Source organism: Palaemon carinicauda, chromosome 22 (genome assembly GCF_036898095.1).
Source record: "Palaemon carinicauda isolate YSFRI2023 chromosome 22, ASM3689809v2, whole genome shotgun sequence".
NCBI lineage: Eukaryota > Metazoa > Arthropoda > Malacostraca > Decapoda > Palaemonidae > Palaemon > Palaemon carinicauda.
The window spans coordinates 72,611,032-72,624,264 of NC_090746.1; the positions used below are offsets into that span (position 1 = coordinate 72,611,032).

Genomic DNA, 13,233 nt, shown 5'->3' on the forward strand with positions numbered 1-13,233 from the left:
TTTTCTATGACAAGTATGTGAACGGTTTCCCCTTCACACTATCTGTCATTAAAAAACTATCTTGATAAAAATTATGACCTTTTTAGCACTGCTAAAGCCATATCACTATATTAAAGAACAAAAGGTTTGTATATGCACAGGAACCAATTAAGACCTCAAAAAGGAAAACTTCATTTCTAATTGTTATAATGTATAGTAACTGCCAACTATACTCGTGTAAAAGTTATTTGGCTGTCGGACCAGGGTGTTTTTCAGAATACTTAGTGGAGGATTCCTCTTCTTTCAATCATTTTCCTTTACAACACTTAAAACAAGCACATCTGAAGTCAAGCTGGATTAAACACTGGGGGGAGTGAGGTTAGTTTTGCTTTTAAGACCTTGGGGGTTGCGATTAAAGGTTGGGCTCTTATAAGCAGCCTACAATGGTTTACTTATTTTCATTTCCTATTCTATTTAGTCCTTCCTATGTATGTATTATTTGCATATATTTATGTCATTCTGTGTATTAATGGATAAAATAAATACTGCTGTATAGATGTTGGTATTACTGTAAATGTAGCATCTTTTAATACATTTATCACATTTTTTTAAATTTTTCTTTATAGAATTTAAGCTCTTCTCATCCTCAATAGGCTTTTCCAATTTTTAGCAAATGTTACATGTAAACAATATTATATATGTACATGTAACATATAATTCTCTTGATGGGCAACGGGGTAAAAAAGAATATTTCTACGGACGTATCACTGATATTATTGTACCATGAATATTCCTTTTCTCATATTTTACTAAACATCTGGGAGGACTTTTATCTTGATATAATGCAAAACCTTTGGTAAAAGAATATTAAGGTCCTGACATGGTTGTATTTCATTTTCCACCATTGGTAATGATTTAATTAACGAGAAACCATATATGGTCATACCAAAGTATGGGCACAATTGCCTGAGCGACCAAATATGGTCATTCCGCAGTGAGGTGGTTAAATCCCATACAGCACTTACAATCAGATCTAGTAGCCCCGGACAAAAAATATGCCTTATCTACTTTTTCAGATATGAAACATGTTTTTTAACTAATGATAGATGAAATAATATTTTTTGAAACCTAAGTACATATTTCAATAAACTCCTTGATGCTATAGGTATCGACCACAGCCAATCCATGGAATATGTCCATATCGTACACACACTTGCTGTCAATGCACACTCGGTCATTCAATCTTCAGCTGATAACCCTCATGGAAAAAGTCAAGAAGTCATGCGTATCAAAAGAATCAGCCGGCTAAGAGAAATTACATAGACAAAATCAAATAAGTAATAAGAATATATAAAACTTTCTCACAGTAGTAGCCTTATTCCAAACTATACTTCCATAGCAATTATTATTTTATAAAAATATAAGGCACACATAAGTAACATGATACAATTGTTTCTTTTTTAGTTTATCATTGTTAATACGAAATCGTTCATCATCAACTCTGATGCTTGAGGTTATGGTCTCTTTCTTAAAAAGGTACAATACAATGGTTAGCTTCTGGCATTTAAAGAGCTTAATCTGCTTTTGGGAATAAGCCGATTAGTTTCCTCCCTCAGAGGATAAGATGTCCACAGTATTTTGAGTTTGACACAAAGTATTCTGAAAAACACCCTGGTCCAACGGCTAAATAACTTTTGCACATGTATAGTCAAACTTACAAAAATTATAAATTCTTCACTTGGTCAAGGTATACAGTATTTGATTTATTTGTTGTTAGCCATTTTGCAGGGACTCTAATCATTTTATAGTACTGAAAAAACTGTTTACAAATCCTGCAGGTAACCCCCTCAGCCTATCTTTTTATAATAAAAATTTTATATGGCAAAAAAAAAAAGAAAGTGTAAACAGTCATAGCTATTTGTGGATCAATAAAATACTACTGTAGTTGATAACTCAAGGTCATCTCCAAATAAATAATAGCATTTAAACTATATCAAAACCTTTTTACCATTTATCTATAAAAACTTGAGAGAATTATAATTTTCTATTCTTTATTAAACTTCAATCTATCAATACAATCAATGTTCTCAAAAACAAAAGGTCAAAACAGCTTATTTTCTCATTTATCCCCCCAAACTTAACTCAACCCTTCTGGGTGTTCATATCTGATAAATGGTCACTTGTTTTACTAGAATCTAAAAGTCTCCCAAATTGTACTGACCAATCAAGAGCAAAACTGTGAAATCACTTGATCATAACATGCGCATTAATATTTCCCAAACATTAATTTTAACCATCTTTAAAGTATTTACAAAAATTCAATATCTTATAATTACTTACCCTCATTAACTTCATTTTTGGCTGCACCTACTACATACTGCAGCATAAAACTTGTCCAAAGAGATAAGACTGCTACGAATGTAAGACAAAATCTCATTCCTTTATACCAGCCCGGATATCCCCACATAGCAATATCCATATATCCAGCTACACCAAGCCCACCTATAACAGCCAATACACCTACTGGCTGTGGGGCCAATAATCCTAGCCATGCAATGAGGGATGGAGATACACCATATAGCAAATTTGGCCAATTTGGGGGCTGAGTTGCACCGTCAGGGAGTGTCAAACCCCATCGGACACCACCAAGAAATGAGAGGATGGATGCTCCATAATACAACTGGGCTTGCGCAACATCTGGCATAAACGTTCCACAGTTCATCATATACAGTGGAGCTGCAACAAATGGAATCAGGCCAGAGAAGCCCAAAAGTAAAGCAGGGGTGGGGGAATGGCGGACCTGGAATGAAAGGTTGAACCATTAAACATCAAACAAGAAAAACTTATACATTTCATTAGTGGTTGGTAAACAGAGAAAATCTAAACTATATTCTATTTACTTAACATAGTAAAATCCTAAAGTAGCATTGAAATGATGCAAAACCTTTTTAAATCCAACCCACAAAATCAAATGTTGTCTACCTTATCTACAATAAAATCCTCATTGCAAAAACTTGTTTTGTTTGCAATGGCAAGTCAAGAAACTAATCCAGAGTGAATAAAAGTGAGCATGTAACTTACACTAAGATTAATGGATTGTATTGAAAAAATATCTATTTCAATTAAACTTCCCAGGAATTGTATGCTATTCATTTTTTAATGAAAAGCTTCAGCAAAAAAACAAAAAATACAATAAAATTCTCAGCAAAACATTTATAAAAAACACTTTGTAGAGGAGCAGATAACTGTAACAAACTTTCATTTCTCGAGGATTGTTTTTTGATAAAACTCATTAGGCACCTATAAATTCAAAATGGCAGCCATTTTTCAAAATACTGTAAGTGCAATTGAATATACATAAATATGACAAATTTGGAAGCAATTTGTATTTTTTCTAACAATACAAACCTAGAGCTATTTATAGGGATCCAGTATTACTTTTGGCGTAGCTGAAAGACGAGCCATAAGACTTATAGCGAGAGATAACCACTCCAACTGCTAGTTAGTGGGAGGGGTGGGGGTAGTCGGGTACCCTGTTCACTCACACACCTGGGCTGAGCACCCACTTTGCATGCAAGCAGGAATTTCTCGGGGAAAAGGTGCTGGCGGGCCAATCTGTATAAATAGCTCCAGGTTTGTATCGTTAGAAAAAATACAAATGACTTCCAAATTTGTCATTTGTTCCGCCACTCTATACAAACCCTCACTATTTATAGGGATAACTTACCTCTTAGGAGGGTGGAGGTCCGTACCAACTGGCTTTTGGCATTGACCAGGAGTTTTCTCCTTACAATATTAGATCCTAACTGGTATGAATCCTTACATCTTGCTAAATACATCGAGCAACACACAACTAGCGGCTTCTGCAAGCTGTGTGTTATTGATATTATGGTCAATTTTTTTTTTAATGAGGCAGATTTTTACCGACTCGCAGGGGTGCCCTTTTAGCTCAGAAAAGTTTCCTAATACAGTAATACCTTGAGATACGAGCGACCCAACATACGAGAATATTGAGATACGAGGTACAGTAGTTCCCTATGAGGCCGCCAGGTGGCCACGTGTGCGAGAGGCTGATCACAAGGACAGCATCACTCGGTCTTTCCCGTCGGATCTCCGTCGCGTAAAGCTATCTCCGAGCATTGGTCGTATTGTTTGCTTTTTATACATGTTTTTTGTGTGAATCAGTGCAGAATTAAGTGAATAAGCAATGGGTCCAAAGCAAGCGAGTGCAAACAAGGGTAGTGAGAAGAAAAAGCGTATGATAACAATGGAGATGAAGCATGAAATAATTGCAAAACATGAGTGGCGTTAGAGTGACTGAGCTGGCTCGCCATTACGAGAGGAGTACGTCAACTATATATACCATCCTCAAGCAGGAGGAGGCTATAAAGAACACCAAGCCTTCCAAAGGAGTAACCATCCTTTCCAAGCTCCGTAGTGATATTCAAGACGCGATGGAGAGGCTTTCTTTTATTTGGATAAAGGAGAAACAGTTGGCGGGAGATAACGTGACCAAAACTATCATATGCGAGAAGGCCAGTCGAATCTATGAGGATTTGAAAGGGAAGCAAGCAGCCGAAAAAGGGGAGACTTAGACGCCAGCGGAAACCTTCAAACCCAATCGTGGCTGACTGGATAATTTTAAGAAAAGGACTGGGATACACTCGGTGTGAGGCATGGGGAAGCAGCAAGTTCCGACATGAAAGCCGCGGCGGACTTCATCACAACCTTTACCTCGGATATTGCCCAACAAGGCTTCATACCCAAACAAGTCTTCAACTGCGATGAAACTGGCCTTTTCTGGAAGAAGATGCCCAGGAGGACTTTCTTCATGGCAGAGGAGAAGAGACTACCGGGCCATAAACCCATGAAGGACCGGTTAACTCTAGCCTTGTGTGCCAATGCCAGCGGTGAGGTCAAGCCATTGCTGGTGTACCACTCGGAAAACCCACGTGCTTTCAAGAGCCAAAGGATCTTGAAAGAGAAACTACAAGTGATTTGGTGCGCTAATGCTAAGGCTTGGGTTACCCGGAATTTCTTCACAGAATGGGTTAATCTGTGCTTTGGTCCGGCAGTTAAAAAATATTTGGCTGAGAAAAACCTGCCACTGAAATGTCTCTTGGTCCTCGACAATGCCCCTGGTCACCCTCCTGGTCTCGAAGAGGACATTCTTGATGAATTCCGGTCCATCAAGGTCCTCTATCTCCCGCCCAACACGACGCCACTTCTCCAGCCCATGGACCAACAATTTATCTCCAACTTTATAAAACTGTACACGAAGCATTTGTTCAAGAAATGCTTTGATATCACAGACAACACCAATCTCACCCTTCGGGAATTTTGGAAAGAAAATTTCAACATCGTCCATTGTTTGAAAATTATAGACGATGTATGGCATGGTATCACAAGACGAAATCTTAATTCAGCGTAGAAAAATTTGTGGCCAGCTTCTGTCGCTGAGAGGGACTTTGAAGGGTTCGATACAACAGACCCTGATGACCCCAAACCTGTTGTGATGAATGAAATAGTGTCTCTTGGAAAGTCCATGGGGCAGGAGGTAGACGAGGAAGACGTGCACGACCTTGTCAAGGAGCATTAGGAAGAGCTCACGACACAGGAACTGATTGAGCTCCAGGAGAAGACACATTCCGAGGTGTTGCAGGAGCTCAGTAGCGAGGAGGAGGTGGAAGACGAGGGCCGCCTTTCTACGGCAGAAATCAAAGACATGTTAACGAAGTGGCAGGAGTTTTCTAATTTTATGGAAAAAGAGGCACCCGGACAAGTTGGCGAGTGGTCGTGCGTTAGCCTTGTGTGACGAAACTTGCGTGCGTCATTTTCGCAACATATAGAAGGGGAGACAAAAACAAACATCCCTAGATAGGTTCCTTTTAAAAAGGCCGTCAAACAGTGTAGGTGAAAGAGAGGCAAAAAGAGCCAAGCTGGAAGAAAAGTAAAAAAAAAAAAAAATGAAAATGAAAGCAAAATGTAGAATTAAGTTTAGTGTAACATAAGATTAACATTTTATTTTTAAGTATGTGTACAGTAAGCTAATTTCATTTAAGTTAAATTTAAAGTTGAATTTCATTTTTAAGTTGAATTTAAAGTTAAGGTTATGTTACGTAGTGTTACAAAAGTGTTGCGCACCGAACGTGTTGCCGTCAAGTCTCTCCTCCCCATCCTCTCTCCCTCCTCCGCACACACCGCCATTAGCTGCTACCGTCTTCCTCGAAGGTAAGAACTCCATAATGTTACATTTCATAACCAGTTTATAGCCTTTGTTATTTTGTCAGGGTAAGATGTTGATTAAAACAATTATAAACGTGTTTTTCCTCTGTAATATACTGTTTTTATGGTATTTTTTAGAAGATGAGAACGGATTAATTTGTTTTCAGTTATCTTATATGGGAAAAAGTCATCTGAGATACGAGGAAATTGAAATACGAGCTCAGTCCCGGAACGGATTAAACTCGTACCTCAAGGGGTTACTGTAGCTGATTGGTCTGAAGTGTTTTTGTCCAAATGCCATACAGTAATAGTTTTCAAATAATTACAAAGTAATGTGAATTGAAACTTATTTACTAACCTAAATTTCTCCCTCAGATATATGTTTTGTCAATGATTAATGTTAAGGAATAAATATATTTTTGGGGCTCAAGCTATGTCGTCCTGATGGAAGGTTCCTATTGGTACCTTTCTAAGGGATATTTGGCTACAATGATATTCCTAGAGAATTGACCTTTAGGTCTCTAGAGTTCTAACTCCTAGCGCAAATATCCTTAAAATTTTTCTTAAGGATATCGCATAATATCAGGGGTACAGTGATGCCTCAGGATACGAAAGTAATCCGTTCAGGATGCGGTTTCGTATCCTGATATTTTTGTATCCCGAGTCGCGTTTTACATGTAAATAGCCTAATCCGTTCCAAGCCTTACAAAAAGTCACCTTTTCTTTCATAAACACGCTAAACTGTAGTAATAAACATGCAATGCAGCCATTTCTATCATTCAATAATTAACACAACCATTAAAAACAGCCTAATCCATTCCAGAAACCACTATGAGATTATTCAATAATGTAGTTATAGCCAAGTTATCCCCCCCAAGCCCAAAGAAAACGGTCCGTTTTCTTTACTACTGTATAAAAGTTACGGTACTGTATAAAAGTTACGGTACTGTATGTACGTAAAGCATTTAGATCAGTGAAGGTGTATTGTTACCTGTACGTACACCTAAATTAAGGATTGATACCTGTACACTCTGAAAAAAAGGTTACAGTTAATTAGTGTAACAAAAAAGTTGAAACTTACCTTTTGATTGAGACGATGTCCGATAGCGAAGTCGCGGCAGAGGAGGATGGCATAAGGCAGAAAACGTAACAAGTGACAGACTACGTACAGTAATTTACACACTTAACACATTAACACTTAAACTTTACGAAATAAAAAAATGGCAGAAATAATTAACACTTAACATTACGTATGGAAAACTATAAAATGAAAGAAAAAATTACTTTAACACTTAACGGTAACATAAAACTTAAAATTGAATTTTTTTTTTTTTTGCTTTTTTATAACTTTACGTTTTTCATATTTTCTAAATCTCTTCTACTTCTTCATCACTTTCTTTTTTCTGTTTCTTTTCTTTACTTTCACCTTCTACTTCTTCATCACTTTCTTTTTTCTGTTTCTTTTCTTTACTTTCACCTTCTAATTCTTCATCCCTTCCTCTTTTCTGTTTCTTTTCTTCACTTTCACCTTCGTCTTGGCCTACTAATACCGCTGGCCTCTTTAATAAGAAACTATCCATTGAAGCTTGTTTCTGCCTACTTTTCAACACATTTCTAAAATGCGTTAGGCAAACGTCATTGCAGTGTTGAAGCGCACGGCTGGTATAAACTTTTTCTGGATGTTCCTCTTCGACGTAGTCTGCCATTTTATGGAAACATGCAAGAATTTCCTTGATGTCTGCCGTTTTCAAAGGTGCAACATCCTCCTCATCACCGCTAGAGAACTGCTCTTGAACATCACTCACTTGCATCGTCTCCAACTCCTTCAGGTCGTCCGTCGTCAACTCCTCGTGGTGCTCCTCGATAAGTTCATCTATATCCTCCGCGCTAACTTCCAGCCCCATGGACGTACCAAGATGTACGATGTCAGCCACCTCCGACTGCTGAATTGGTTCAGGATCGTCAACGATCTCGGCTTCGCCTCCAGGCTTCCCGAACCCCTCGAAGTCTCGTGCAGAGACAGCATCAGGCCACAGCTTCCTCCAAGATGAGTTTAGGGTACGCCTCGAAACTTCCTGCCAAGCGAGATCGATGAGTTTGAGGCATATCACGATGTTAAAGTGATCTTTCCAAAATTCACGCAGAGTGAGGTTTGTACTCTCCGTGACTTGGAAACATCTCTTGAAGAGATGCTTCGTGTACAATTTTTTAAAATTAGAAATAACTTGCTGGTCCATGGGCTGGAGGAGAGGGGTGGTGTTAGGCGGTAGATACAGGACCTTTATGAAGGAATACTCGGCCAGAAGATATTCCTCGAGGCCAGGAGGGTGAGCTGGAGCATTGTCCAACACCAGCAGACATTTCATAGGGAGGCGCTTTTCTTCCAAATATTTTCGGACAGTCGGACCGAAGCAGACATTCACCCAATCAATGAACAGTTGCCTCGTTACCCAGGCTTTTGCATTCGCCTTCCACATCACGGGAAGGTTCTCCTCGATGACTTTGTGGGCTTTGAAGGCTCGGGGATTTTCTGAATGGTACACCAGCAGGGGCTTTATCTTGCAGTCCCCACTGGCGTTTGCACAAAAAGCAAGGGTAAGCCTGTCCTTCATAGGCTTATGTCCGGGTAGCCTCTTCTCCTCTGCCGTGGTGAACGTCCGACGAGGCATTTTCTTCCAGAAAAGCCCAGTTTCGTCGCAATTGAAAACTTGCTGCGAACTGTAGCCTTCCTGCAGAGTCAACTCGTCGAACGTTTTAACAAAGGCTTCGGCGGCCTTCGTGTCCGAGCTGGCTGCCTCCCCATGCCGTACCACTGAATGGATGCCAGTCCTTTTCTTGAACTTCTCGAACCACCCACGAGAAGCCTTGAACTCTGGGGGTTCCTGCTGGGATGTTCCTTCTCCTGCTCCTTCTTCGGCCTGAGCACGCACGAGATCACCGAAAATGGCGGAGGCCTTCTGGCAAATTGAAGTCTCAGTGATGGTGTCTCCTAAGATCTCTTTGTCCTTGATCCACACAAGAAGCAGCCTCTCCATCTCGTCATGCACGTGGGTTCTCTTGTTGGAGAAAATAGTGACGCCCTTAGAAGGTGTCGCTGCTTTTATGGCCGCCTTCTGCTTCAGGATGGTGCCTATCGTAGATGGATTCCGGCCATACTCCTTGGCGATCGCACTTAAACGCATGCCAGACTCGTACTTTTTAACGATTTCAAGTTTCGTCTCCATCGAGAGCATCGTCTTCTTCTTCTTTCCTTCGGCAACATTCTTGGGACCCATGGCTACAGTAATACGTAATATAATACACTATGTAACGTTATATACATTCTATGTATAGTAAACACTAATACAGTACAGTGCACAGTAACGAATGTTTATTAACGATAACACGTGGCGTACGAATGTACTGTATATTAACACTAAGTCAAACAAGCGAAAGCACACAATGTCTGTTAACGATACCGCGGTCGGAACGAAAAGAGAGAGAGAGAGATGAACGCCCGTGCGTAGGCAAGCTGGGATAGTTGCCGACCAATAGGAAAGCAGGATCTTATGGCGTCAGCTAGCATCTGAGTAGGGAGATAACCAATGGGTGAGCGGGAGGCTGTAAGTGAATCTACCCAAGTTCTAAGTCTGGCGGCGCGCGCTTTTTAAAATTACTCTCGGCGAAGAGTTGGGATCTCGTAAGGTTTTCGTATCCTGAAATTTTATCCGTATCCTGGGGCATAAAAATCTTCGAATCACTTTTCGCATTCTGAATTTTTCGTGAGCAGAAACTTTCGTATCCAGAGGTATCACTGTATATCTTGATACGACACATAGCAATCTTCACCCCGAATAGCGTTTTCGTTTCGAGGGGGAAGAGTGGCGAAAAACAGAAGGGGAGCTGTTGTCAAGGTTACCCTTCCTCCCGTACTATTACGAGTATCCAAGATGGCGCTCATACCTATTTCTGTAGCGATTTCGCACGGTGGTTTTCCCTGTTGATCTAACGATTTTGATTGTTATTGAGAAGAATTATTATACAATCTTCAGCTTCTTTTGCCTCTGGAAAGTTGAGTATTTATTCTTTACAGTGTATAATTTTTAGCTCCTGCTTCACAGTGAAATTAGTGTAATTTACTGTGTTATGGAGCTTGGCCGGTCACCGGAGGCGCCATGGGCGCTGTCATTCGTTATGCATGCGTTATTTAGTTAGCAGAACGACATTCCCGGTTGTAATAACATTAATAAATTATGAAAGCTATCTAGGCACAATTATATTAGTAAAGATATATTTATGCATACAAATTTCCTCTTCCTTAAGTCGATCGTATACGTTAGAGTTTCGGCAATTTAGGTAACCGGGATCTCGCCCCGCGCTAGGCTACCTAGCCTATGCGCTTTAGTATACTTTCATAAATTATCCCCATTTACCCTCGTGTATCGTTTTATCAATTCAACAGGAGATAGTATATCTCATAGAATTAGTTATATAACTCGATACTTGTCTCCTGTGGAGATTTAAGGGTAATCCCTCCTTCCCTCTGAGTGCTGCCATAGGCGACAACTCTATCTTGGTCTTGCCATAGAGTAGTTCACTCCGGCTTGACTAGGCTAGTGTTTTCTGTCTCCCACCCTTGCCGGCGAGTATCCCGGCTTGGGTTCTCGACAGAACCTCAGAGTACTCAGTCTTTCTGCCAACGGCCGAGCAGTAGGGCGAGTAGTCACTCCCCTGTCGGCTTAGAGCTGTCGACATAGGAGGCTAAGCCTCCCTAGGCTGCACTTAAAGTGGTAGTATGATGCTGCCACCTTATCCCCTGCAGTCTAGAAGACTAGTCCTGTTTCGGCAGACCATAGGCTAAAGAATAGTTATTCTTCTGCCGCCTAGGATGACGCCAACATTGAAACAAAGTTTCACCCTCTTGTAGAAGTGGCGGCAATCCTGCCGCCTTCTTCTACACTTAATACAGGATCCTTTTCCCTGCCCCTCTCTGTCCTTTAGCGATGGCCTAGCTATTGCAATCCTGTGGCCGTCGTTCTACAATCTCACTGCTTGCCGGGTAGATTGTGGTGCCGACCGGGCTCCTACATAAGCAGTTGTATGGTCACTCAGCCTTTCCCTAATGGACGTGAGGCTCCGGGAAAGGTTGTGCTGGCTGTGACGGCTGCTGGTGGGAGACCCTTCTACTGTTGAGCGTTCTTCAGTCCTCCCTTGGACTGCCATCCACATCCCTGAAACCGGCAGTGACCGGCAATGGACCTTGTGGCTGGATGGAAACTTGAATGATGCATTCTCCCCTTCCATTTGAACCCTCATCCTGGAGGAAGGTAGTAAGGTTAAGTACTTACACCCTTATTTATTGTAAACATACATTGTAATAAGGCAGCCCTTCACTCCATGCTTTCTCTCTCTCTGTCAGCTAGTGCCGCCAGGTACTAACACTGCCGGCTGGACCGGTGCCGCCAGGTACTACCCAATGTCGCCGGCTGGACTGTGCCATCAGGTGCTAGCTTAGCTGACAATATGCCGGCTGAACTACAGTATATGATTATACAGTAGCCAGTATATTTGCAGTATAGTATATACTGCAGACAGAAAACTATAGTATATATTATACAGTAGTTATTTTCCAACATACCTTGTGTATCCTTGCACAGTCTATTGTTGAGACCAATCCTAAATTGAAAGAAAAAATTTCCTTCAATACACTGATGGTTAATCAGTTAACAACTTACCCCACAATATTAAAGAACTTAAGAAGGGTCAGTGTTAGTATACACTTATTCTATACCTAGAGGTTAGAACCCTTCTCTTTGAGTTTGCCTTGATATGGAAACTCTATAATTTTAATTTTGGGGGAGGTCACAGCAATTGGCTGGACAGGAGACACAAGTATGTGTCTTTCCTATATTCCTTCTAGCTTAACTATCCTAAGCTATAATGGTTAGAATATTAATATTTTGCATAATTTGTTTATCATGTGAGATAAACCACCGCATACTCATTTAATTTTCCTTTCTTTACAGGACCAAATGAAGTGCGATGTGATCTTCTGCAACCACAGGAGTAGGAACTTCTGTGGTCACAAAGCATGCAGGTCTCATGCCCCCTGCACCATCACTACCGAAACCCTGCGGTACTGGGACCCCCAAGACTGCAACATCTGCCAGACCTTGGTGACCGAAGGTTTCGACGACCCCAAGTCAACGGAGTCGAGGGATGCAGCTCGAGAAAAGCTGCGCAATTGGGTACGAGTGTTCCAGAAGGACCTGCCTAATGAAAGGATGCGTGGCTTGCTGTTCCTGAAAGCGGGTAGTGAAGCTGTCGTACCCCAAGCACAACCCGGACCTCCCTGCTTCCAGATTTCCATCGAGACGGATGTCAGTGAGGCGTTGCAAGGCATGGACATCCACCAGGAGGAAAGGATGTCTGAAGTGTCCACGGACACTGAAAAGGATCTATTGAAGGATGATCCCAAGGAGGAGTCTACTCTACCTCCGGAAGAAGAAGATGATGTCGAGTTGGAGTCCCTTCTGTCTGTGCCGGCACCAGAGCCGTTACCCTAAACATCTTCCTCTTTTACCCCTCCATCAAGCGACATGAGCCAGGCACTGGCCCATCTTACGGCCCTTATGGAGAGCATTCGCAAGGGAGGCGAAGCTAAGGAAGCGAGACTCGAGAGAGAGCTCCGTGAAGCTCGACTCACCACCTCCCGGGGGGCATACAAGCAACCCAGAGTCCCAGACCTCCCATCCTGCTCCGAAACCAATCCCTGGAGGTATGCGGAGTTTATGCCAATCACCAACGGCAAACTCTGCATATCGGAGAAGATGGGAGCCGTCCCCTTAAATGACATCCAGTTCTGGCCAAGCTTTAATGCTTACCCAGACTGCTTCATCCGACTGAAGCAGGAGTCAGCGTCGAAAGAGGAGACGGAACCCAAGGAGGTCATGGTATTCAACCACGACAAGGCACAGGCTCTCTTGTCGAGTAGCCTGAAGAAGGTGGGCTACACAAACTCGAAAGTGTCCGCCTTGAGCAAGAAGCATC

The 13,233-nt window shown here is 41.5% G+C and overlaps 1 protein-coding gene across 1 annotated transcript in view; it reads right to left on the bottom strand.

Moving 5' to 3' along the window:
* The window catches only part of LOC137616543 (transmembrane protein 69-like), a 99,216-nt gene that overhangs the window by 16,168 nt on the left and 69,815 nt on the right, over positions 1-13,233 (bottom strand). Inside the window, exon 4 of the mRNA XM_068346387.1 lies at positions 2,320-2,779. Within this exon, the coding sequence (XP_068202488.1) occupies positions 2,320-2,779 (460 nt within the window). The remainder of the gene's footprint in view (positions 1-2,319; positions 2,780-13,233) is intronic.